The sequence below is a fragment of the Grammomys surdaster genome, unplaced genomic scaffold (assembly GCF_004785775.1).
Source record: "Grammomys surdaster isolate TR1022 unplaced genomic scaffold, NIH_TR_1.0 224, whole genome shotgun sequence".
NCBI classification, from domain to species: domain Eukaryota; kingdom Metazoa; phylum Chordata; class Mammalia; order Rodentia; family Muridae; genus Grammomys; species Grammomys surdaster.
This window is the reverse complement of record NW_021604669.1, coordinates 9,454,119-9,477,689: the sequence shown is the minus strand read 5'-3', so window position 1 is coordinate 9,477,689 and position 23,571 is coordinate 9,454,119. Positions and strand designations below refer to the sequence as shown.

The 23,571-nt window shown below is 39.2% G+C and overlaps 1 protein-coding gene across 3 annotated transcripts in view; it reads right to left on the bottom strand.

Moving 5' to 3' along the window:
* Adcy8 (adenylate cyclase 8) overlaps positions 1-23,571 on the bottom strand; it is a 223,030-nt gene that overhangs the window by 53,756 nt on the left and 145,703 nt on the right. For 2 of the 3 annotated variants that reach the window (XM_028773247.1, XM_028773248.1), the window contains exons 8-9: positions 14,260-14,457; positions 549-649 (exon numbers count right to left, since the gene is read on the bottom strand). In XM_028773247.1, coding sequence (XP_028629080.1) covers positions 549-649; positions 14,260-14,457 — 299 coding nt within the window. The remainder of the gene's footprint in view (positions 1-548; positions 650-14,259; positions 14,458-23,571) is intronic. The other variant, XM_028773249.1, reaches the window with a different exon arrangement.

Genomic DNA, 23,571 nt, shown 5'->3' with positions numbered 1-23,571 from the left:
AGGCTATGATACTTTAAATGGGAAACCCATTTCAGCACTCTGAGCCTCAAATCTCTCTCTCCTCTCTATAAAGATAACATTGATGGTAGCTACTGGAGAGCTCATCACAGTGAGTTTTTGAGTTATTATATTTAAAGCATTTTTAAGTGACTGGCCAACATGTGTTTGTAATGTTGACTTTGCTGACCTAGAAGTGATGCTACAAGTATGAAGGACACATGTGGACAAACAAATACGTGATTGATACTCTTATAATTCATTGCTTTCTGAATTCATGGGTGCAGTGTCATTGGGAATGCAGTCTATTCCAGTTTGGCTATTATTTTATTAATATTGAGAAAATTTGTAGTTTAGGCAGAGTGATAAAAATATTAAGCATAGTAAGGCAGTCCAAGTAGACCCAGAATTGTCAAGCGCCCAGGTCTAGGTCATGGAACCAGTCATGTTAAACTCTCAACCTTTGAACAGGTCAGATGGATGACTCCAGGAAAAGACTGATCACCTCACAGAGGTGTTTTTGGCTGCTATCTTAGTCCTTTTTTACTTACCTTGAAGAAGGAAGCAAACTTTGAATCGCAGTGATAAACAGAAGAACGATAAACGCACAGACCAAGTTTGACTTGAATACTTCATCCCTCATTTGAGAATACTGTAATTTTAAAAAAGTAGAATCAATTACTTTGTAGCAGAATTGAAGTTTTGGAGGAGATAAGTTTCATCAGTTTGAGGTAAGGAAAAAACAGCAAGAAGTAACAATGCAATATCTTTTTGAAAAAATTACCAGGATACCAACTGTATAATCTAAAATCTTCACAGGGTTTAAGCTCTTTGTCCCTCCCACCAATTTTCCTCTGAAATGCCAGGAATTAATACATCTCTTCCCTAGTAAGGGACCTGCAAGAATTCATGAACTTATCCATGAACTCATCCTGCCCCATGAGATTCTATCACTTAACAGAGCAGAAGAGCTCTCATCATGAATGGTAGAGATCAAACTCATGTGGACTTCCTTCATTAGCAAACTGAAGTTATATAAGGACAGTGCTCTATTTCTTATTAGGTGTGGGTACATGGGCAAATATTTTATCAGTGAATCTATTTTCTTTTAAATAAGAACCATGAAGAATAACTTCACAGAATCTTAAAGAAGCCCACAAGATCTCCAGTGCTGTAGCATCTTGTCTCACTGAAGATAAATCAAGGCAGATAGACAATTATGCTGGACACCTTTCTGCTGTCCATTCTAGGCAGCCATGGGGAATGGTGGTAACTTTATTTGATTACTCAGAGCGCTCATTAATTTCATAAATGTCATAGTTAACCTAAAAGCTACTCAAAGGTCGCAGATTTGTGCTTGCCTCACTCCTGCCTCATCTCCTGAACCCCTGTAGGGTCACTAAGCCATGTAATAATATTTTAGAAGGCGGCACAGAGGAATTAAAGTGGTGGAAGACATTAATACGGTTTATCCAGGTCTCTCATTTTGCCTTACTGACATAGAAATCTAGTGAATTGCTATGGACCACATAGAATACAGATTGTCTTATTTTGGAATGAGGGAGGGGGCACAAAACTAAGCCTGGCATTACAACTTTATAATCTTTGGTTTCAACTTCAGAGTCATTTCACCTAGATAGCTGATCAGTGTTTCTCTTGAAACCTCTAGGCTCTCTGCCCACAATAAATAATAAGATTCAAGTCATGTCCGTGAGATATCAAGATCAGTCCATTTTATTGGACTAATAGTTTGAAATAACAGTTACGGGATTTTGAAACTGATGTTGACTGCTGGGTGTGGTTTAGATTGTATATTGGAATTTAATGCTCTGAGTCATGGCTAAGGTTTTGGGAATGACCAGTAGCTGGGGAGCAACTGCTGGATATGCAGTGTTGCACAAAGAGCCACACCCATTGCTGTTGCAGAGCAATGACTTTTTCATTCCCAAGTACCAAGGCTTGTGTTCAGCTTCTGACAATCTGCTTGGCATCTGGAGGGGATCTGAGGAATCACCATAAGCCACCCACCTCTCCTAATAAAACTTTAGAAAATCCATGTCATTAGTAAATACCAATAGTGCTACCTAGGACCAGGGACAATCCGAGTGACCTGCACAGGTCAAAATGAATTAGTTACAAAACATAATGCAAAGGAAGATAACTGGCTGAGTTCCTTATGATAGCTGGTTACACACAACTTAATTTTTTATTAGTTCACTGATAACCAGTTTGATTATGTAGATTCAACATTGAGATTTTACAAATACCATCCAGAATCCTCAGTGCATTTAATTCTTCATTGTCACCATTAGCAGCAGCAGCAGCATCCCAGCCTCTTGAACTTATGATAGGCTATCACCTTCCTAATTCTAGGATGCTTTTTGTAGCATCCCTCACATACACTCAAATGTCTGCTGATTGCCATTGGGTGGCCACCTCTGTTGTGTCAGGGAAGCATGTTTTCTGTCTTTAAGCCTGTGCAGGGCATCTCACATCACAAACACTCTGCTTAAATGCTCTAGTGCCTAAAGTTGAGCTTTTCTTCTTATGTAAGGTTCCTTTCCATTTACTGGCCTTGTCCCACTGGGAGATTAGTTCTCCCTATAGATACCAAACAGTCCTAGTGACTCATCTCCTGAACATTTCTTACTGATGACATTTGAACAATTGCACATCCATCGTTGGTCCCAACTACAGTTGCTGGAAGTTTTGTGTTTGTCATTTTCTTCAACTAACAACCTAGTAGAGTCACATAGGGAGGCTTACGTTCTCTCCAGGTCTGTGAGGATTTCTCTATGAATAGAACCAATTTCTTTGAACCTCACTTATCTTTTCTGCCAAATGGGACATGTAAGGTTTGCAATGCTAAACCATCCTATTATTTTCATGTTTGAGTTTCAGTCCCTTGCACAGCCACAAAAAGAAAAATCTGTGCTTTTGATGTCAATCGAACATAGAATGCTGGGTTTCAGAATGAAATGCATTGTGACTTTGAAATACAAGGAAAGAAGGCTTATGAAAAGAAAAATTCCTAATTCTATCAGGATGTTACAGTATCTAGACTGAGCACTGATTCACCAAACTTCATTTTGACTTGTGAGGGTTTGAATACTCGAGTGTATGGCTATGTCAGGTTTGTTATATGCTTCTGTTTTCCAGAATTAGACATTCTTTGTTTCATCTTTGTTCTGTCCTTGTTTGACCACCCTAATGTTTCTGTATTTCACTGTGAGCATGGAGTGATCTAGAACACAACTACTGCCTTTGAATCTCAGCTTCTATACCTTCTGGCTAAGGAATTTGGGGCATATCTACTAGGCTTTATATATCTTACTCTTGTTACATAGAAAATAAGGGGCATAGGAGTCACACACAAGGGTTTATGGAAAATAAACTGAGTTCATATGTAGCAAGCATTCAAAGCAGTATCTTCTGCAGGCAATGCTCAAGGAAGATGTGTTGCATTTTGTTTATGTCTGTAGTTGTTGGCCCTGAGGTCTAATGAAATGGTATCCCTAGAATTAGTCAGTCATGAGGGTCAATGAGTTCTAGATCCATCACAAAAATGCGAGAAATCCAAGGGTGGTTACATGGTCATGTGGAAGAAAAGCCCATGCCAGATTTTTCATCCACAGACGGATGGTCAGTGAAGCTAGCTGTAGACGTGATGGGTAGTGCCTCTCTCCTTCTCTGTCTCTGTCCTTGAGATGGTCCTGAAAACAATTATTTAGTGAGGAGGAAGGAAAGTATTCTACTCATCACGACTCTTCATCTCCAATACAAAAATAAGAGAGCTGACTACACTTTTACATCCCTACATGGTGTGGAGGGTACGTCCAATAAAAGTAATGGGGAAACTAACTCTTCAAAGTTGAACTATGCACTTTGTGAATAGTTATGAGGAATATGGTAATCTTATAACTGAGGTGGTTATGTTTATTGCCTTTGTTTTACTGTTAACAACATTTCTCAGTAATATTGCCGAGAAATAAGCATTATCTCAGTCCTAGACTCTGCTAGTTATAGGTTAAATGATCTTTTGTTTTTTGTTTTTGTTTTGTTTGTTTTTAAATTTCACTCTTTCTTTGACTAAAACTAGTGTGACAAAAGAGGACTTTTTCACACATCTTTAATTAGTCTAAATAAACACCTTGTTAAATTTAAGGAGATTGTTAGTTTGAACAAACTATGAATTCTGTATATAAGAATTAAGTAATTTCATCTCTACTACTGTTAAGCTTGTGTATCTTATTTCATGGTGTCGGCCTAGAGGATGCTTACATTCCATTATTTGTATAAATGGAATAACCACTACAAAACAAAATGAATCTAATTTAACAGGAAATTTAGGCTTTAAAATATATTCTCTTTTCTCATTTCTCATCCAACGGAACAATTTTACAAGTGGCTATTGCAGAATCTTGTACCACCTCACTTCTCTCAAGCAACTTTATGTTAGAGAGTGAAGAGAGTGAAGGTGAATATTTTTATGTTTTGATGACTCACAAAGAAACATGGTAACATGTATCTGAGATAAACTGTGTCAGATGTATAAGACAGATGTATAAGACACACTACTTTCCATCTATAAACTGTAAGTAGTAGCATCCTTGGTAGAGAATTGGACTGACCATTGCACAAGCCATTGTAAAACCAAGAGGATGGTATGTATCTCTTTTATGTTCTTTGCTTGGAAGGCCCTGGTTGCAGATAATGATAATTCACTATGAAGGGCTGGATTAATGACCTTTGGGATGAAACCCTCTCAATTCTATCATTCTGTGCCATATTATTGTAGGCAGCATTGGTATTTATCACTCTGAAAGCACTGATTTTGTAGGAGTAGAGATGGCTAATTGATCTAATAAAAACACACAAGTGAAATGGCCCTTAAAATTATTTGATCACTTAGAGGCTGGTACAAATTGGAATGTTTTGTAAGGCATGAAGAGTATGGGGAATCCTATAAAACTGCATCTGAACAAGGGCTGGGTTTCTTCTCTGAGCCTCTTTGAAACTTGTCATTCATACATGAAGAAGGAAACCTAAATAGTCATACTGTTTTAAGACTTAGTAGGACAGGAGAAAGAAAAAAAGCCCTAAGAGAAACCAGATGTTACAAGAGAATGATTCCTTCAAAATAACATTCAAAATGAGATTATGAGGATGATGAGGGCGTGTCTGATTTAGAAAAATGTAAAAACAACATTTGAGACCATTTAACTCAAGCTCCAATTTCCAACCTGTAAACAAGGAATAGAATGATGCAAAAAATTCTCATCTTCTCTAAGAAAGATGTGCATGCTGCTTATTACTTGTTTTAGAGGCCAACATCAGAACCCACCAGTGAGTTATTCATTTTTCAAGCTGCCTTGGTCAAATTCCTCCCAATTTCAGCCATGGTAACTTGAGAGGGTATAGTAAGAGGAAACATTTTGAAGTGTCTGGTACAATTTTGCTAAAAACTGTTAACCCTCCACATAACTTTTAAAGAGCACAGACACTTGAGAGAAATTCTGAACACATATAAAATATCAATTTTACACAGACGAAGCATTATCTAAAGAGGTTCTTGGGCAGCAAATAGTAACTATTATGTAGCAGGAAATAGTAACATTATATGAATGTTTTGAAAGCATTTGGTTCAGACCTTGTTTTATGTCATGACAACTACAATAGTCTTTATTAAATAGAAGTGAGCAAGATCTAATGGCCGATTCATGTATAGAATGTGATGTTTCCCCCAGTTTAACTTCACATGCCTTGAGTATTTTTAAGAGCTACCTTTTCTTTTTGATGCTCTTTCAAACCATTCAATGATGTACGAAATTCTTGATCGTTAACCCTTTTTCCACCTTCTGAGCATAGAGCTCAGGATTGTTTCTATTCCCACTGTCATAAGAGGAAATGTATTCCATGTATTTATTTATGCACTTTCTTGATGGACACATGTACCTACAGAGCTAGGGTGATACAGCTGCCCTACTGTGAGTCAGTCTTTATCAGTGTTTTTCTGTGGTGGCAAAAACATGTAGTGGATTATTTGTATATGTGTGTGCACATGCATCTGTGTAGTGGGTAGGTAAAGGATCGAATAAATGATTATGAGTTTACATTGCACTCTTTTCCTTCCTTTAAGTACTTTTTACTTTTTTCCTCCCTTCAAGGTCTATGCCACATGAATTGCTAAATAATCACTTACTTCCCTGTATCTTATCCTTAACTGCCAATATCACAGAAATATTCTAAACTGCGTGAAAAGCAGGCACTGTGAAATTGTAGGATTTTGCTGCTGTATTAATGGTAGTCTGGGATTAGGAGACATACTGAAATAGATTTGAATCCCATCCATGCTGCCTTGGAAAAGGTACTCATATTCTCTGAAGTTCACACCTGTCAAATAGTAAAGCTAGCACCTACACAAAGGCAGTTGCAACAGTACATGAGGAAGCAAGTATAAAATGCTTAAGATAGAGCCTGACAGGAAGGTAAGTGATAGGTGAGTATGTCTCTTTATAAGACTGCCACCTTAGTAAAAGTTTATTGCAGCCTCTGAGGCACATAAACATTCAGTGGATTTCCCCTGCACAACAGCCTCACAGCACATAGACACTTTGATCCAATTTTTTTAGGATGGGAATGTCAGTGACTGGAGCAAGATCACAAAGACGAGTGTAAATTCCGTGAGAACAGAAGTTGTGGTTTTCTGTCTTTCTCCAGTGCTCAGAACAGGATGGATAGTGGAACATAGACAAACAGCATGAACTGAACAGATTAAGTGCTCTGAGTTATGGCAGATGTACTTGCTATAAGAAGGGAGGCTAGAAAGACAATTTTTGCGGAAACATGAAGAGACCCTTGTGAGAAAGAGATCAAAACATGTGACTGGCTTGATCCCATAGGAAAGGACACAGCATTGGGAGCTATTCAAACAAAGGATGCCCTTAAATAAGGAGCCTGTCTTTCTCATTCTTAAGACACAAGCTAGGGGCCAAGGCAGCCAATGTGTCTGCTGCAATGAGCTAGAGGCATCATGGGAGAATTTTACTTAATTAGTGATAAGTCTGTGCCAGGTTAAATGAATAGAGGTTGGACTCCTGGTACTTTAGGAGACAGGACATACTAAGAGGGCACCTTCCACTGTTTTTTGTTAAATAGTTTCTTTATGAAGTTCTAGAATTGTAAAGTTTATTGTGAAGGTTTGTCATATACTTTTAGATTGGCATAAGAAAAATGTTTCATTTATCCAAAGATATAGTGTGTGATGTCAGTTACCTGCCCCCTACCCAGCTCGATATGCCAGGCTACCTAGTCCAGTAGTTGGCCAAGAAGCTCTAAGGATGATCCTTTCTCTGCTCTCATCTCTCTGAAGAAATGTGGTGGAATTACAGAGGCTTCAGTGAGTGTCCAGCTTTTGTGTGGATTCCAGGGTCCCAAACTCAGGTTCTCATCCTTGCACAGCTAGTGTCTTTACCTAGTGAGTCGTCTTGCCAGCTCTTAATTTTCATACTAACCCCTATGGGCAGTTGATCATAAGCATGTCAGTGAGGTCAAGTCCTTTGTCTTGTTTCATAGGTCGTACTGACAAAAACCGGGCTCAAGTTATGTTTACTAGGTGATCAGCTCTATGTTTTTTCTTATTTTTTCCTTTTTAAAATGAAGACTGAATATTTTTGAACAAAATAAGAAATTTCGCATGAGTCCAGGAAAGTCTATTGGAGTGATTAGAGACTCTTAACCTATCTGTCTGTCTCTGCTATTGTAGAATAATATGTAACTTGTGTTGCCTGATTTTATTTCCAAAGTGGAATTTGAATCAAGGTCTTTTTTTCTCCTGATACCACTGTAAGCCTTACAGAAGCTGTCAGAATCCATATTGGCTCAAGTTGACCTAGGGACCTTTTGATATGAGCTGGTCTCAATTGTGTGTACTCAGCCAAATGACAAAGAAATATGGCTGAAAATTAAAAAAAAAAACAAAAAAATACAAAACCAGAATCCTCCAAGAACATGTCTCAAAATGCATATTCCCTTGCAAAATCAGCATCTTAAGGGCAGTTGACCAGCACACACTTGCATTTTATACAGGATCACAAGACAACTCTGCAGTCTGCAGATTGAAGAGAGGTTTTATAGAAAGAGGCTTTCTTAAAGACAGAGTTTCAGAATCACACAGATGACATCAGAAATGGAAGAAGAAAGAAAATCTGATTTTCATCGAGATGATTTTATTTTAATGCCTCGCCCACTAAAATGCCAATGCCAGAAGTCAAAATGTCCAACCTATTACAGGATGTATAGTATCATTCTTATTTTTACTCTACATGAAGAACTTGCCCGATCCTAAGGCAGTGACGTGGCTTCAGGAAACTAGACTGAGTTCTTCCAAGTAAGTGCCCATGATAGTCAACTCTCCCAAGGTTTTAAAGGTCTTATTTCAGTTCCTATGACCAGAGACATTTGCCTGTAATCAGAATCACCTACCATCTCCTTCCTAAACTTCACTCAGAGTGAGTCTTGTCCCAGTGGTGAATGAGGAGCAGAATCTGAGACATACTGCTGTCCTGTAAGAACTCTAGAAACAGAAGAGAGCAAGATGGACAACCCCCAGAAGGGTAAGTTCCCCACTGGATAACGAAGCCTCACCACTTCCAAAGCCTTAATAAAAGGGAGTTGAAACAAAGGGCATCACCAAAAGGCAAAAGCTGAAGACCAAAAGGCATACAGAAAGACCTCCATCCCCAGTCACAATTAATATTTAAAGAAAGCAATAAGGAGATGTTTTCTTTCTATAAAACCGATGATTTTAAAGAAGTATAGATATCCATCTTCAGAGAAATTTCAGAGTATATACAAAATACTTTAGATGTACATCTTTTGATATCACTAAGGATCTCACCCGAAGCAAAGACTAAGCATAAATATGTTTAATTATGAGGATAGCTATGGAGACAGTTGGAAACTTACAGTAGTGAAAATTTGAAAATAAAAAAAATGGTTTAAACACACAATGGGACATCATGCAGCTATTAACGTTATTGTCTTAACTAAACAGCAACATGAAAAACGACTCAAGCACAGAGTGATTAAAACTGGTTCTGCCTATTATGCACAGAATAGTCTGCTTTACAAAAACCTCACAAATAAACACATAGGCAAATATTCCTTAAAGGCCGTGGTGGCTAGATGCTAAAATGTTAATATGTTGAAAGATCAAGAAAGATTTCATTTTCTTTATTTCTTCTTATATTTAGTATAAAATCTTGTTACTCAAAACACATGACCATTATTATTTTTGTTTGTGATATATGTAAGTGCCTGAGTGTGGACATTCGTGTGCTATGACATGCGTAGAAATCTGAGCATGAGCACAACTTTTGGTGGTAGTCCTTATCCTCTGCCTTATTTTAAACAGGATCTCATGTTGTATTCCATACTAGGAGGACCACAAAATTCTGGACATCCTTCTGTCTCTGCCTTTCACTTCACTGTAGCATTGAGACACGTGCTTAGCTTTGCACAAGTTCTGTGAATCGGAACTCAGATCCTTACCCATGGAAGCAAGTGCCTTATTTCCTGAGCCCAATTTCCAGGACAAACGTATTATTTCTTGTGAGAAAAACTCAATCTCACCAATAGAACTTAAAAAATCCTGTTTCATTTCTACACCTTTTTTTCTGCTGTTGTAACTTTTTCTGGTCCACAGGATCTCTAAGCCCTATTGGAAAATACTTAGCCTTACTAAAAAAAAAAAAAAGGCAAATTTCACTATGAAATACTGGACCTTTGATAATTGAGCCCTCTTCTTCCACCAAGGGCTCTCCCCAGAGAGTCCTCATGATTTTGCTGGCAAGTGAAAATGTTGAGAAGCACGGGTTGTAACCTGGCCAAGAACAGGCCTGTGTGCCATGGCTTGTTACAGGAAATGCAACATGGGTGATTTATGAGAATGAAAACAGTGACTTTGGAGGGGGCAAACGTGGATCGTGCTTGGAAAACCAACACCTTCAGAACACATTGCAGTTGGTGAAGTTGCTAGAGAAGGTGAAGACCTGTCCAAGCTACTGATTCCACAGATGAGGAAACCAAGGAGCAGAGAAGGCAAGTGTAGCACGGTGTTCTGAAGCCTTCTCTAAAACATTCCTGGAGGTGGCAGCAGAAGAGAAGTTTGCCACAATGAATTCTCAAGTGTCGATCATGGAGAATGTAGTTTCCCCTCCTGAAAATCTACTGAACAAGGTCAGATCAAAGCCCACTTGTGTTTTCTAGTTTATCATTTGTAAAATACATCCTGAGATAAATGGTGGAAAGTGTGGCCATCTTCCTCCATCATTGTACTTGAGGTCTTTTTTCATTTTCTTGTGTTGTGTGTGTCTATGTGTTTCTATGTTGTGTGTGCTTGTATGTCTATGTGTAAATCAAAGGGCCATATTGGGGGTAGGTCTTCACTTTTCTCTTGTTTGAGATAGTGTATCTATTCTGTTTGCCACTCCATAACCAGGGCGTTGGCTTTAAAGTTTCTGCAGATGCTCTTGTCTGCACCTCCCACCTTGCCCATGAACATTGGAATTAGAGATGCCCGTTAACGTGTTTGGCTTTCGGTAGAGTATGGGGATTTCACTTCAAGTCCCCACACTTGTGTGACAAGTGCTGTGCCCACTGAGCCATTTCTCTAGCTCTTTGTCCATTCTCTTATTCATTCAACAAGTACTTGTGCAACACTAAAAAGTATATAAAACCCTGGTTGGACATGCTACTGGTGATAGACCTATCAGTTCTTCTAAGTTATGACTAAGCAATGTCTGGATGCAATGTCTATACATTCCAGTGGAGCTTTGTGCTCTGTGGGTAACTCATAAAGGCAGGGAGCTAATTCTCATTCCTGCTTATTTCTGTTGCCTAAGCAGAGTGGAACCTTTCCTTCCATACAAAATTGCAAGGGTACAATCAACATTTCCATTTCTACTGTCCTTTCAGAGAGCATGCTTTTATGATCAAAAGGGGTTTTGCAATTATAAATACTCTAGATATTTAGAAATGCTAAAATATGCACATTTTTACTTAAAATGTAAATGTTAGGTAGCATGAGCTTTTAGACACCTCTGAAATCAGGGTGCCTTTCGCTCTCTTGGGAATTTTGAAACCTGGGCATTTTTCTAGGGAGGTGTGTGATTGTTTCTTCAAGCCACCAGGTGGCAGTATCAACCATGACTGCTTTAAATTCTGCTTGAGGTCTTTTCATCCAAACTGCATTTGGGGGTGAACCTGTATAGATTCATTTGAAGTTTAGATCTTGAGGCATTCTTTCCATTTATCTTCTCACTGTAAGGATTATACATGTGGGTTCTTCACTGCTCTATGTATTGGGTGGATTTTAGTTCCTTGTCATCATTACTCTGAGTGTGCTAGCCCAGCTGTGTGTGTGTGATGTGTATGTATACATGTGCATGTGTGTGTTGTGCGTGTTTCTTATAAATTCCTAATATTGTGTATTTTTTTATATCTGAATGATACATAGAAAACAGAGTATCACTGATTCCCTAGAATCAATAAAATATGGCTCTTGCCTTTGGAATTCTATGACCAATGCTTAACCTCTTGAAGGGTCAGTGTTCCCTTTGTAAGTGTGAGAGCAAAGTTTTCTCTAAGGATGCAATAAGCATATATATCATACCAATGCTATTCTTGGATTTTAGCCTACCATGCTTTCAGAATCCTGCTTTTCTCTTGCTAAGGCTTTAGGACATTTTCCTACCCAAACCTTTGTTTTTTGCCTCTTCCATTCAAGGTTTACAAAGGATGAGGGTGGACAGGATTTTCTTCTTCATAAAAGCACCAATAGGAGCAAGCCCCAGGAATCTGAACAAAGACTGAGATATGAACAAGAACACTGGCCTTTGTATTTTAGTGACTCTAAACCTCAGTCCCCTAGGCTTTTTAGCTGTTTCTCTCTGTCCCTTTTGATCAAGCACATGATAGCATCTGCTTTATTCTGTTGTTTCAGTCATTTTATACTTTCTGCTGTAGGTTTGTGACTGAAACCACTCATTATATATTCTCTGTTCAGCAGTGACTTATTCTCCAAAGAGGACCTGAGAGTGCTCTCACTGAGGAATGTTTCTGGAACCTAAGGGAGGGTACTAAATGTCTCCTGAAGCATGCTACACTGCCCTTAACACTGAGAACCACAAAGCACATGCTAAAAGACACATGGTTGGATCATCCATGGGCAAATTTCCACATGTTCCAGAGTACCACCCTCTAACTGTTCTGGAAGAGCCTGCTTAGGCAACTCAAACATGCTCTGCCTGACATAGACCCATTTTCCTTCTAGTACCAGGGAGCCGCAAGTAAGATGCAGACACTGTTAGCTAAAACATACTAGATCATGCAGTCTGCAGGAGTTAGGGCGATAGCAAAGCAAGTACACTTTTAGCAAGAATGAGCGAAGAATTTTGTTCTCTTCTGGACTGAACTATAATGTCTATACAGGCTAATTGACAAGATTCTCTGAAAAGCCCCTTTGCTCATTGTCCTAGTTCTTTTTGTAGAGTATCTAGGAGACAAAAATGATTTTAATTTTGGCCTGTAAGCCCTTAATTATATTATGAATAAGAAAATCACACCTGCTATTTTGGGGGGATGTTGAGCGAGGCAAATATTTCTTTTTTGTTTGTTTAGTGCATAGACACAATGGAATCTGAATTGGGAATTGAAGGTGGTAGGTATTCGTGTTAGAGGTTGCTGTCTGGAAGTAGTGATCAGAGAAACTCACTGGGAATGGAGCAGGTGTACCAGTTATAACAGGGCATGTGCACACAGTTGTGAATTCTCCTGACTGGGGAAAGCACAATCTCCCAGGCAGCTGAGTAAACTCATAAGTGAATCGTTAACTGGAGCTTCATGAAGTAGTGTATCACACTCCTGAAATTTGCTTGCAAATGCCCTGTTGTTCTTGCTGGAGGCTACTGCAGATGTGAAACGCATCCTGTGCTCAGCTAAAGAAGAACTGTCTGCTCTTAGCAGGGAAAGGGAACAGTTAGGAACTCCACCTATCTTTGCTTCTCCCCAGCACAGAGCTGGGATAGAAGAAGAAGGAGATAGAGAATGTCACCAGCACAGTGATGGCCTGTCATATTTGAATGATTTACCTAAGCAAGGCATTGTCTTGGAGACTCTCACAATAACTTGTGTGATAGTTTATAATTGTCAAATTGACAGGATGCAGAATTATCTAGTTTTTGAGCATGTCTGTGAGGGACTATCTACAAATATTATCCTTTGCACATACATGGGGCTTTATTGACTAAGTTGTGAAGGACTATCTACAAATGTTATCGTTTGGATGTACATGGGGTTTTATTGATTAAGTTACTTTAGTAGGAATAGTCACCCTAACTGTAGGTGGCACTACCCCAGGGACTGGCTTCCTGAACCACATACAAAGGTGAAAAAGAGCCGGCCCCAGCATTTATTGCTGCTTTCTTCCTGAAGGTAATGTGCTTCAAGCACCCTGATTTCCTTACCACGATAGACTGAACCTTGAACAGTGAATCAAAAGAAATCCTCTCTTCCTTCAGTGCATTGACAGTTTTTTTCCTTAAAAAAATCCCAATAACAAAAAGTAGCTAAAAAACTTGAGATTGAGACATGTAAAGCAACCCCCTTTTACAGAAGGGAGTACAGGCTCAGAGAAATCATTTTTCTTGTCAGAGGTCACACAGAAATGGAGTAGCAAGGGAGGAGTTAAGCTTGACTCAGAATCTATGGTTTACTATCAGATTTAGATACTGGATAGAGTCTGATCCAGCAGACAGCTGAAAAATCCGGACAGTGTTTAAACATCTAAGTGACACGGGGCTCACTGCTCACATTTACATCCGGTTTTAAGAATCCATGTGTGTTCAACTATCAGGGTTACAATGGAAGTGAATGCAAAGGCTTAGCAACACTACTTGGCTTTATAGTCTCAAAGTGGAAGAAATCCTTTTGATGCTTACTGAGCAAGGACTCTTTGTTCCTTTAGCCATCTTTTCCTTAAAATGCAGAGATGAGGCTTTCTTTATCTAATGAGCATCTTCCTTCATGGACTTCAGTTCACTCATTATTTCGAAGATAATAAGAGAAAAACCAATCAAACCAAACCAAAGGAAGGACAGAGAAAGCAAGACCGCAGCCCTTGCACTCTCTAATCCCACAAACATTGACAATAATTTACTTCAGATAAAAAAAAAAGAAGCCACTGTGGAGACTCAGTTCTACCTTGTGCTCCAGGCTGGAGTCTTTAAACATCAGTGAGAATGGCTTGATATGCTCTCTTCTCAACTTATCGCCACTCCGCAAGTCGATGGTATGCTCTATTCTCTTGTTAATTTCCTCAGGCCCAGACTGGACATGCAAAGCTTGTGCGAGATGGTTTGGAAGCAGATTTATTGAATTTCTTGTTAGGGCAGCCAGAGTCTAGAGGGAAAGCACATGCAAATACAATAAACCTGCTAGTCCCCTTAGGATCCAAAAGAAATGCAATGTTGTTTTTAGATCATGTTGCATTGCATACAGTCACAGCATCCCATGCACGTGTGTTCAGTGGAGCCTACCATACACGATCAGTTAGCATTTGCTTCCAAGAAACACAACCTGGCAAAATGTCACACAGAGAGGAGTAATCTCTTCCCTCTGTGTGGCTGAATTCCTTTGGTTGAGGCATTTGGGGAGCTGTTGCCTGAGAAATGTGATACACCACAATTTCTCTAACCAGGCACATCCCAGGTATGAGAGAAAGAGGACCAAAGAAATAACAGAAAGTCTGTGTATACAAAAAGCCTGGCAAAACGATCTCTTCCCACTGAGCAAATTCCACATTTTGGTGAGGTCATTCACCTAACGGTGAAGAGCAGACTCAGTATGCTTCCTGATCGGCATTTTCCTTTTAAGCATCCCTCAGACACAGACAGTCATATGTGCCAGGCTCTGCTTCTCAAACTTGACAAATATTAATACAGTCTGTTTTACACATAGAATGTTTTCTTCCAACACAAACCGTTATATATCTATATTTCTATATAGATATATGTATAATATTGTTTAGGTAAAAAAAAATGCGAGCAATTCCAGCATCTCACTGTTTCCCAGGATTACACAGCATGAGGTGCAGGAAGACGTACCGCCATGGCTGGTAATTGGACACGGGGATGTGGATGCAGAGATTGCATTGGCTCATGAGGACATGTCAGAGATCTCGTCTCCTGGTGACTCAACCGCCACTGATAAACGTCAACTGGCTGGCTGTAGCCAAATGCAATACTCACAGCTCCAACTTAAGATGGCTTATTAAAGAAAAGTTAAAATTAAATCAAAGTATAAGTTGGCCTAAAGGAATAGAGGAGCAGAGGAGTCCTATCCACCATCACGGATTCCCCTGAGTGGAGAAAGAGGCTGTGGTACATCTAGGAGGAAGTTCAAACCCACAGCCTCTGTTTAGCTCAGCCAGTTTCTTAATTTAGCTATGTTTGGAACACAGGCTAGACTGACATCAGCTTATAGATCATCTCAGGAAAGCACATGAAGGGTGATGGAGAATTTTACGATCCTCTGGCCCCTATCTTTCACATATCAATCACCTCAGAGAGACTTGACCAAGAGCCATAACTTTCTCAAATCTGAGATGAACCCACTGACTTTAGGGACTAAATTGGATTCATGGACTCTGGCCTCTTTGAAGTCATATAGTCCTTTGAAGGAAGCAGAGACCAATGTTGCAGAAAATTGGACATCAGGGTCCAGAGGGCTTGATTTCCCAAGAATCAATGTGGTTATGCAGCCAAGGAAGCAGAAATAGTTTTCTCTCAGGGGATCTCCCATTTGGTTTCATAGGCAGCAATTCTTCCCATGTAGTTTGGACACAACTTATTTTTCTGCCTTGGAGAGGAAGTTGGAGGGATACTCAGGTTGTCTCTTTCTGGACATTCATTCTGGCTGAGGGATATCAGAATGCTCCTCAGAATTGATTAAATCAAGCATATCCACTCTACTAACTCATCATGTCTGAATACTCCAGGATTCACAGGGCAGGCAAGTTTCAAAACATGTTTTGGGGACAGATTTGGTACAGAAGCAGTGTTGCTCACAAGTGCAGCTTTAGGGTACATGTACTCAATGGAAGATTAACATTAAATCAACTCAAAAAGACAAGCACCATTATTTTATAAAAAGAAGGGATTGAAATTCTTTTCCCAACAAAATGACAGTCTTGGAATCAGAGATAAGCCTTAGATCACATTGAATTAATTAATTAACTGTTGAATGCTTTCCTGGTGAGGCTGAGGATCAAGCTTAGCACCCTGGACATCGGGTAAAAGCTTTGTTATTGAGCTATGTCCCAGATGAACACAAGTGATTAGGTAATTTTTACATTTTGCCTTTATTTCTTCTCAAGCTGATGGGGCTGACGAAAAATGTCATCAGGAACTGATGCTAACCAGTAAGAGGCCTTGGAAACTTGGGGTGAATTCTGTTGGTTGCTGGTCAGAGGAGTCTAAGTCATTGACCACTCTTATAAGGCAGAGACCAATGGAGCCTTGCCTGCTCAGAGCCCCATACGTGGTTCTGGATATCAATGTGCTTGTTCCCAATGAGAGTAAAATTGTTCTTATCCCTCTTTTCATTTATTAATACTATGGAGATGTAGGCACTAGCTGGGAAGGAGACAACTCCATCTTCTGACACAGTGTTGTGGTGGAGACCCACAATTATATTTAGGCTACATATAATAAAGAGAAGAACAAAATCACCTCATGAGGTCAAGCAAGTTGAAATAAAGAACAGACAAGCCAATTATCCTCCTACCTTTGTGTAACTCCTATGTATAGGGTATATGACTTTTGGGGTGACTACAGTTTGGGATGATCTTTGATACCCTATACCAGAGAAGACTGGAATTTTCTCCGATCTTCTTCTTAGTGGGCTGGTGCTGCCAATACCAACCATTTAGATACTTGTGCCTTTATAGCGATTCGTTTGTAAGTAGTAACTAGTAATGTGTGACAAGATTCATTTGCCTACACAGAGTCACACCAGAATGAGCTATTTTTAATAGCACAACACTTTTCTTTTTTATAAGTCACCTAACTGTTAAGAGCTAGATTGAGATCCAGTTAAAACAGATCTGAAGTTTCCAAATGATTCCAGTTTTAAATTGACCTCCAAATTGTGAATACAGAATAAGAAACACAAGTGGAAAAAATATTAACAGCACATTTGATTATGAGATGCACATACATAATTGAACATATACTCAAATACACTTTTAATATAGATGTGATATATTATTTAACATTCAATGATACTCTGTATTCTTATTTTTTAGCTGGTGTTTCTAGACATTTGGGAAGACAGGACAAAGTAGTAATATATTTCAGGCTAATCAGATATCATGGTGCTGCTATAAATAGATGATGCTATAAATAAATTATGCTGTTAACCTTATCTGGTGCTTTAGATATCAGTGAGGTCAGAATAGCAGTAGAACAGTTATTGCTTGGGTTGAACTCTTAGGTTAGACTTTCATTGCACAACAGATGCTGTCATTCCTGGGATTGTCATTTTTGAGATCCATACTCTCTTCTGGCGTCTCTGAAATCACTCTCTTCCCCACAATTCTTAAGACATACCAAAGTCCAGACGTGAATAACACATTCCACAGCCATCATTTTAAAGACATGAGAATATATGAGTTGTGGAAGTTAGCATTACAGAGTCTGGGGAGCCCTTTGTTAGTGGTATTTGAGTTGGGGTGGGAAGGTCATCACTTGGTTTATGCCATGAATTATTTTTTTTGTGAGATTCATAGTCTTTTCCTTTGAACTCACTTTATCTTGGATTCCCTCCAGGCCCTGTTGCTTCCTGGATGGCCATAGTATTGTTTGATACTAAACTTAAAGCCTAAAGTATCCATGTGAGACCCATCAAGTTTTTCCTTATAGGAAAGAGAATAGGAACGGATGTAGGAGCTAGAAGATGGGTGAAGAGCTCTGAAATGTCACAGCCAGTGTCACTCAAATTCACAGCAGCTGGAATACCTCTACAGGGTGCATGAACAACCAGCTGTAGATTGAAGAGGGGTTTAAGGGGTCCCCACTTCCCTCAGATGAACTCTTTGTATTGTTTCAGGAAAGGAAGAGTCAATGGCCTCAGAATACCCACTGGTGGCCCCAACAGAGTCCAGTGTGCAGTTCCAATCCTACAGTCACGCAGATAACACAGGTTAAACTAAATAGGTCACACAACAAAAGCAAAAGTTATAAATCTGGGACAGAAGCTGGAAGGTAGGAGGGGAACTGATGGAAACAGAAAGGAGACCCAAAGCGAAGGGAGCAATGTAAGCACATTCTCCCTTCACAGCACCGCTGCGGATACTGCCGGTCAGCTTACACAGTCTCATGACTAAACCCTTCCTGTTCAGTCCTTCCCAATGTGTTCCAAGAAGCACAAACATGACAGGGTTCTGTGTGATGCTGCAGTTCTGTGGACCAGTCAGGTAGGAAGCATGAATTTATATTTGCTTCCTGTTGCCTCCTTTGCCTAGCTGAACTTGCGACAGGAGACTTTTTTTTGTTTTGTTTTGTTTTACTGACAGTTACCTGTGACAGTGTCTCACATTTTATAGTTGTACTGCACATGCTTGCTGAACACACACACTCTTATACCCACTTACTGAGATATCACAATATATATATATATATATATATATATATATATATATATATGACCGAGATAAAGTCACAGATGAGATCTGCAGAACAAGACTTTTCTGACTCTGCACTGTCCAAAAATTTTGACCACAAATTTCTTCTTGTTGATTTTTTTTTATGTGTTTCATGAGATGCTAATTTGGGAACAGTAGTTAGAGCTTCTTACTTGCTTTCATTCTCTTCTTCTACTTGACTGGACCAGTTTCTGAATAAGACCTATTTGTCTTCATCCACATGACACCTTCCAGAATGCTGAATAACCTTCTTCAGGAGAATGGCCACCATTTGATTTTATTTCCCCAGGAACTCCCTGGGTACCCTGGTTTTCACATATGAGATTTTCTAGTCTGTTTGCGCCATATGTAAACTCTTCGATGGAGCTCAGACTTCATCCTAATGGACTATGACCTGTACTGGAGTTTGGACACCTGAAAAAATCTGATCTCTTTAACAGCTACTCAGTCCATTTTTGTCTCACGTACCAGAGCACACAGCTCCTGGGCACATGTCTATCTTTTCTTTTCAAAATGAAATTAAACTTAGTCTCCTCTGGGGAGCCTATTTTGAGGCTACATTGTCCTTAGCAGTTTAATTCATTTCTTGAACATGTGTGTGTGTGTATTCATTAATCTCTGATCTCCTTGAAATCGGACACAGTGGCTCATCTATGATGATATGTTCAGCACCTGATGTGTTTGCTCTTTTTTTTTAAAAAAATAAACACACAATTTCTGAACAACTGATAGTATGGTTGTAAGGTTGCGTACATGAAGGTTATATCCCGAAGAGTGTTACTGCTCTTATTATCAAAATCCTGTCAATTCTCCCCTCCATTCTCTATATTTTAAAAGATCCTCTATTCCAGATCTAAGTAAAGAAAACAATATTTTATGACATTTATTTTTAGGTTTTGATCACCAGATCATCATGAAATAAAAGACACAACCACGAAAGGTGGCATTACAACGATGAACAAGAGCCCTTAATGGTATCCTCATCGTGCATCTCAGTACGAGGGTTCCTTTGCACTGAGGGAATACAGAGAGTGCCTTCCCCATTACACCTTCCAGTGCTACTCTAGAACATCATAGACCTGATGTCAGAAGCTGATAACGTTGAGTCTTCTCTGGAACTTTTCTTTTCTAGACTAATTTTCTTTTCCTGAAAAGACTAATTGTGGTAGCTTTGCTATCCAGCTACAAGAAGTTGCGACTTAGGGACTGCTCACTGCTGCTTTAGAAGGATTTACAGAGGATGACAGGTTCAGCAAAAATAGGCTTTCCCACTTACATTGAGTGGGCCAGTCATTTCTCAAAGATGGCTTATTTCCATTTCAAACTTGAGTCTTCACTAAGAAGCAGGAGGATTAAAGGGTCCTTTCACTAACTTTTAGACTACCCTCCCATCACCTCTGGGACAGCTTGTGCCTAGCCTTGAGCATCTGTTACTCAACTTGCCTGCTCTCCAAAGTGCTTGGACTGTGGGAAAGATATCACCTTTCAAATTCTAATGTAGCATCCTTGGTCTTAAAGGACATAAGAATAATACTTGGACTGGATGGGAATGCCCCATGTACATACAGTAATACAATTTATTTCCTATACTGCTTGTTAAAATACATATCTAAGCTTCCTAAGAGGAGGCTTTTCCTTTACAAAAATTTATTTTGGTTTTCTTTTTTGATGTCATAATCACATATAATGTATCATAGGGTACCACAGCGGTATTATATACATATGGTGGAGTGAGTGAATCATGCTAATTTACCTATTTGCCATCTTAAATAATTATCTTCTTTTTTCTTTTTAAGAAAGCTCTTTCTTGGGCTGGAAAGATGGCTTAGCTGTTAAAGGCTAGGCTCACAACCAAAATTTAAGAAAGCTCTTTCTTAGGACAGCTACAATGCTCTAGATTTGAGAGTTCATGGAGATTTGAGAGTTCATGGAGACTGTTGTCATGTTTAGAAAAGATAGAATTATGTTTTCCCCAGATCTAGAGATGAAGAACATAGATTTCTTTGAATATGAGTTGAAATTTCTTTTTCTTCCAGAAGGTACGGAGTGGCCTTTAGATAAACATCAATTGGGTGACATTTCAGAAAATACCCACATAAAGTCTTCAAAACCTAAATGTAGCATTTCTTTCCTCTTATAGTAACAGAATCTATAGGAATTTGGACCAGTCCCTACAAACGAGGTTCAATAGTCAATGGCACAACTTTCCATGTTTTTGTGAAGAGAAAATGGAGTATCACATTCAAACAATCTGTTTTATGCACTTTTCACGTAAGATCTAGTTTTCTTTTTCATATTACTTATGATAATAAAGCTGCTCTTCACATAAAACTAAAGGGATATCTAATGAGGTCTTGCTGTGGCAGGAAGTCTCCAGTGTCTGCCCTCAGAAGAGCTTTGAAGTAATTTATAACAGTCTTATAGCGTGTACTCCAGGAAATAGAATAACAAGGGTCAAAATGTCCCCTCTATCTCCTTAATTAGCAGTCTAGAAATTTCTACGAAGCCTATCAGAGGATGCCAGTATAATTTGTACCTTGTTTTCCAAAGTCCAGACATGTGCAAATAATGTCAGTTCATGGCCCAGTCAATAGGAGTCACTGTTAAATCCCACACCAGGAGAAGACTCAGAGTTTTAAAATATTGTCTTTATGGTAAATGTGATAAAGACCAAAAGTTCTGTGAAAACTTTTGATTTGCTTCTGTACCTTATGCCCTGCAATTTCAAGCTCTCTGAGATGAAGAAATAACACACAAGCAACAAGGCACTCAGTGCTGGTTGATCATGCAGGAGGCATTTACTAATTTAGTACTAATTTGAGTCTTCTGACTTCACCCTTGATCTTTAGCGTGTGTGAGCAGGTGCCATCATTAAAATAGTTTTTGTATTTGGAGACTTAACCCCAGGAATATTTAAACAGAGAGTCCCTCTCTTTCTTTGTGTGTTCCATCTGGTGCTCAGTGCCTCAGCCTTGCTGTTAAGCTCAGACTACTAGTTCACAGCTTCTGGAACAGAGATACTGGCCTTTTATTTTCATAGATGGTCAGGTGAGGCTGAGCCTTTTGGGTATGGCCACAATTCTAGATGACTTGGTAGAAGTCTCAGAACAGAATACTGTGAACCGAAAAGAGAAAACCTCTAGCGTCTGAGATTTAGTCCCCAGTGCCTGGTCCAATTATCCATTAATCATAATTATGGACAAATGTTTTCTTGCACTGACACTCTCCTGTCTGGGAAGCTTGTTTAGATTCAGGATTGTGTCACTCAGATGGGGAAACATGGTGCTTTAGTCTTTGCAGTCTGGGGCATGTTTAATGAAACAAGGCAACTGTGAATCTTCTGCTGGTTGCTGAAAACATCGTGGGACATCTGTTTGCACATGGCAAATTTGAAGACACCTAATGGGAAGTACATTGCCAATGGAAATGTCAGCCTTAAAATAGTGTCCATGGTAATACACTCAAGATTTGCAAACACCAATCCTGAAGTTTTGTCAAGTTAGGGCAGAATAAATGCAATAAAGGGTAAGACTTAGTGGGCAGGAAGGGACGACTGAGACACTTGTAAGTGGGAGACAGAAAAATTGACACATAATGGTTTGGTTATGGGGACACAGGAAGGTGTGAGCCCAAGTAACTCCAGCGCTGAAATCATTGACCCAAAACGCCAGGCTATGTGGCAGAGAGGTCACCAGTATCTCATGGATAAAATGATCTTGAGTCCACAGTCTGGAAAGTTTCAACTCAGGAAGTGAATGAAGAACATATACAAGGACCCAAATTATTCAGCCCCCTGCCCAATATAAAAGGTACTATTTCTCAGAAATGTCAATGCTATGATAAAATACTGTTTCTGTTGATATGCCTGTGTGTATGTGTTATTACATATATGTGTTTTCTTAATAGAAATTTGGGGATACTTTAAAGGTTATATCAACTTTAATCCCCTTTAAGGTCAGAACTACCTTTTGGTTACTGGTAAATGATTCATTATTGATGTTAAAATGATGTGTTCAGATACAATTATATAATGTACGAATCAAGAATAGTTGTCTATACTTTTATTCTATATCTTTATTTGTATGTGTGTGGATGTATGAGAGAGAGGGTGAGAGGGAAGGAGGGGAAGGGGGGAGGGAGGGAGAGAGAGAAAGAGAGAGGACATAGAGTATGTGGGTGCTCATGAAGTCTTGATCCCCTGGAGCTGGAGTTACAGAGTTTGAATTCCAGCAAAATGGAGACAAGAAGAAACCACCTCCTAGGGTGTAGGTGTTTAGGGCTTTGGTTGTGTGTCCTTTCCCTCACTGTAGATTTCTTGGTGCACACTTCCAATCAGAATTATCTGATCAATCCAGCTTCTCTGGGTTGCTATCCTTAGTGTTCATGAGGTGATCTCTTAAAGAGTGTTCTTATAGGTACTGTACTGACTCCTGTTTGGAAGGTACCACACACAATATTTGTGAGACTTTACTGAATTTCAGAATCTAAAGAATCTTTTAAGATATTTAAAGTGATATCACAATCACTGAGTAAAGAGACGGTGTTAAATCTAACACTTCACCACCTGGAATTCAAGGGAGGAGATTGGGTAGTCTAATGAAGTGGGGAGAGGACATTAAAAAAGCTGAGTACTTTCTCAAGATAAGCCACTGAAGTTCTGTGTTGATGCCAAGTCAATTCAAAATAATCATGTATAAGGATAGCTACTATGTGACCTACTTTTGGAAACAATTGGATATAGCTTAAAGAAGAAACTTTAACATGTATGCCAACAAAAATACCCAGTATCATTGCTTGGCTGGAATTATCCC